Below are 3,823 nucleotides of genomic sequence, written 5' to 3' on the forward strand. Positions count from 1 at the left end.
ATGTGTGTGTAGTTCTCCAGGGATAGTGTGACCCAACATTGCTTGTCATTTGTGCTCGGATTGAATGCAAAAATAAAAGTACTCATTTCTTTCTTTGTATAGGTAACACTGTCTTTGCTTTTCTCTTGCTAGAAATTAATACCACACACAAAACCTTGTATTTATGCAGAAATATTTACACATTAAAGAAATAGTGCACCAAATTTTTTTTCATTATTTTGTCATTGTTTTCACTCCCTCATGTTGTTTCAAACGTGTATGCTGTTATTTATTTATTGTGAAATGCAAATTTTAAATATGTAATATAATTTTTTTTACATGTATAAACATAGAAAATATAATAATAAATTACTTTATATTATATATATTATGTACGTTTATTGTTTTTTTTAATAAATAAATAATAATATATATATCCACAAAAGCAAGTAAGTCATACAGTTTTGGAACGACATGAGGGCGAGTAAGTGATGACAGAATATACATTTTTGGGTGAACTGTCCCTTTAAGAATGAAGAGTTTAACATCTAAACTATTTTCATGAAACAAAATGAGGAAAAGATTCAAGTTTTCCGTGCAGGATAAAAAGATTCCTACTGCCCTTCTCTTTCTTCAAATGTTCTGCCAAGCGTCCCTCCAGCTTTCACACATTCACCCTTTTGTTTTTCACTCATTCATGCGCTCACTCTCTCCATATGGCACTTTGCATTGTTCTGCATTGTAGAAGCTCCGGTATCTCCAGAACACGACACAAAATTTGAGTATCAAAAAGGTCGTAGTAAAGGTTCATATCTCCGACTCCCGGCGGTATGACCTTTGCTCCGTGCAGCGAGGGTTCTGCAGTCGCTCGAAATCATGTCGAGGGGTTCTCTCTGGGCTGAGGCTCATTGCTCGCTCTGGCTTTATCCTTTCCGGACTGTTGTCCTCCTCCTCTTCGTGGCTCAGGATCGCTAGCTCGTTCTCGTAGCAGAAGGAGTTGGTGCTGGGCACCACCAGGTACTTGTTTTCCATCATGTCCTTGGCACTGCAGCGCGGGGTGGACGGTACCTCGTACGTCTTGTGGAAGTGTGAGTAATCAACCTTGTATTGGTTCTTTTCCTCAAACAGCACCGGCTCGAATCGATGCCCCCAGAGGATCTCACTAGCCAAGTAGGAGCTTCGCGCCTGCGCCGTCATGGCCGTGGCCTCCACCATTCCCTCCAAGATGACCACGATCTCAAAATCCGCCGTTTCGAGGTCCTGCTTGCTGATGCCGAACAGAGGGCTCTCCTGGTCAATTTGATGCAGGATGGTGATTGGCGAGACGAGGAAGATGCGGTCGAGTCCTTTGTCAAAACCAACGTTAATGTCTAGCTGGTCGAGCGGGATGTACTCGCCTTCAGCCGTAACCCGCGGCTTGATGAGCTGCGCTCGGACATGCGCCTCAACGATGTGACTCTTTCGCAAGTTCCCCACCCGCCACATCAAGCACAGTTTTCCGTCACGCATTGTGATGATGGCGTTTTGCGAGAACAGTAGAGTCTGCGCTCGCTTCTTGGGACGTGCCATTTTGGCCATGATTGCGCCGATCATGAAGCAGTCGATGATGCTGCCCACAATGGACTGGAAGACCACAAGAAACACCGCGAGAGGACATTCTTCCGTCACGCAGCGGAAACCGTAACCAATGGTCGTTTGCGTCTCGATGGAGAACAGGAACGCTGCGATGAAGCCATTTACTTGCAGCACGCAGGGCGTGAAGTTATCGTCCCCTGCCGGATTGTCCAAGTCACCGTGAAGAAGCGCGATGACCCAAAACGCCAAGCCGAATGCTAACCAAGAAATCACGAAGACTAGCGTGAAAACAAGTAGCATGTAGCGCCAGCGGATGTCCACACAAGTGGTGAATATGTCCGCCAGGTAGCGCTGGGACTTCTCGTCCATGTTGGTGAACTGCACATTGCACTGTCCGTTTTTCTTCACAAAACGGTTGCGACATTTCCGCAGAGTGTGGATTTTGCCGTTGCCGTATCCATTCATCCCTCCACCGTGCATGGTCGTCAAGCGCAGACCATCCTCCTCCGTCGACACGATGCTGTAGCGACCGATCCGACCCACGCTCATTCTCTTTAGCACTCCACCTTCTTATCTTTGCGATCTGGTGTTCCCTCTCTTTTGGAGAGGTTTAGTAGTACGAGTCCAGGGTGGTGGGTGGTTTAGTTGTAGTGTTGTTGGGACAGGTCCAATCCAAAGTAGAAGCCCTTAGATTTCCTCAGACCCTTGAGAAAAAGAAACAGATCATCAATGCAGCATGTTGGTATCTGTTCATAAAACTAAAAATAGTGCAATCTGAGTGCAACGCTGCTTATAAAAACACTCTTACATCACAGTAATCGTTTCAGCAGATGTTCTTCCAAGCAATTTGCTGCATTTATTATTATAGACAGGGAGTTACAAGTATTTGTTAGAGCATTGCTAGGTGGTTCTAAGTGTTTGCTAGGTGGTTTCTAGGGCATTGCTGGGTGGTTGCTAGGGTGCCCTAAATCTTTGTTAGGGCGTTGCTAGGGTGTTCTGGGTTTTTGCTAGGTGTTTGCAAACAGGGTTCTGAGAGTTTGCTAGATCATTGCTGTGTGTGTTTGTTAGAGTGTTCTTAGTGTTTACTAGGGTATTGCTAGGTGGTTGCTAGGATTTCTGGGTGTTTACTAGGATGTTGCTAGGTGGTTGCTAGTGCTACAGTCAGTGTTCTGAATGTTTGCTAGGGCATTGCTGTGTGTGTTTGTTAGAGTGTTGTTTTTAGTGTTTACTAGGGTGTTGCTAGGTGGTTGCTAGGATTTCTGTTTTTTTTTTCTAGGATGTTGCTAGGTGGTTGCTAGTGCTACGGTGTTCTGAATGTTTGCTAGAGCATTGCTGTGTGTGTTTGTTAGAGTGTTCTTAGTGTTTACTAGGGTGCTGCTAGGTGGTTGCTAGGATTTCTGGGTGTTTACTAGGATGTTGCTAGGTGGTTGCTAGTGCTACAGTCAGTGTTCTGAATGTTTGCTAGGGCATTGCTGTGTGTGTTTGTTAGAGTATTCTTAGTGTTTACTAGGGTGCTGCTAGGTGGTTGCTAGGATTTCTGGGTGTTTACTAGGATGTTGCTAGGTGGTTGCTAGTGCTACGGTGTTCTGAATGTTTGCTAGAGCATTGCTGTGTGTGTTTGTTAGAGTGTTCTTTTTAGTGTTTACTAGGGTGTTGCTAGGTGGTTGCTAGGATTTCTGTTTTTTTTTCTAGGATGTTGCTAGGATTTCTGGGTGTTTTCTAGGATGTTGCTAGGTGGTTGCTAGTGCTACGGTGTTCTGAATGTTTGCTAGAGCATTGCTGTGTGTGTTTGTTAGAGTGTTCTTAGTGTTTACTAGGGTGTTGGTAGGTGGATGCTAGGGTGTCCTGAATCTTTGGTAGAGCATTGCTAGGGTGTTCCGGGTTTTTACTAGGGTGCTGCTAGGCGTTTGCTAAGGGCATTCTGTGTGTTTGCTAGAGTGTTCTCATTGTTTACTAGGGGTTTTTGAGTGTTTGCTAGGACGTTGCTAGGTGTTTGCTAGAGTGCAATAGGTTTTAGGTGGTTGTAGGCTTGCTGGGTATTTTCTAGGATGTTGCTAGGTGGTTGCAACAGTGTTCTGAATGTTTGTTAAGGTGTTGCTAAGTGGTTGCGTGGCTTTATGGGTGTTTTCTAGGATGTTGCTACAGTGTTCTGATTGATTGTTAGGGTGTTGCTAAGTGGTTGATTGGGTGCTCTGTATGTTTGCAAGGGCGTTGCTAGGGGATTGCTAGGCTGTTCTGGGTGTTCTGAAAGTTTTTATTGATATTTTGC

General features: G+C 44.8%; 1 protein-coding gene across 1 annotated transcript; it reads right to left on the reverse strand.

Annotated features, from left to right (window-relative positions):
- Window positions 1-643: 643 nt before the first annotated feature.
- Window positions 644-2,172, reverse strand: LOC107753022 (ATP-sensitive inward rectifier potassium channel 12-like). The gene has a single exon (XM_016569122.1). It carries the CDS (start codon window positions 2,101-2,103, stop codon window positions 787-789), a length of 1,317 nt encoding a protein of 438 aa, XP_016424608.1. The 5' UTR covers window positions 2,104-2,172; the 3' UTR covers window positions 644-786.
- Between the last annotated feature and the right edge of the window lie 1,651 nt (window positions 2,173-3,823).

This window comes from Sinocyclocheilus rhinocerous, unplaced genomic scaffold (genome assembly GCF_001515625.1).
Source record: "Sinocyclocheilus rhinocerous isolate Xijiao unplaced genomic scaffold, SAMN03320098_v1.1 scaffold1493, whole genome shotgun sequence".
NCBI classification, from domain to species: domain Eukaryota; kingdom Metazoa; phylum Chordata; class Actinopteri; order Cypriniformes; family Cyprinidae; genus Sinocyclocheilus; species Sinocyclocheilus rhinocerous.

Coding starts and splice junctions, on each gene's coding strand:
- LOC107753022 (XM_016569122.1), bottom strand. CDS start 2,103: ATGAGCGTGGGTCGGATCGGTCGCTACAGCATCGTGTCGACGGAGGAG.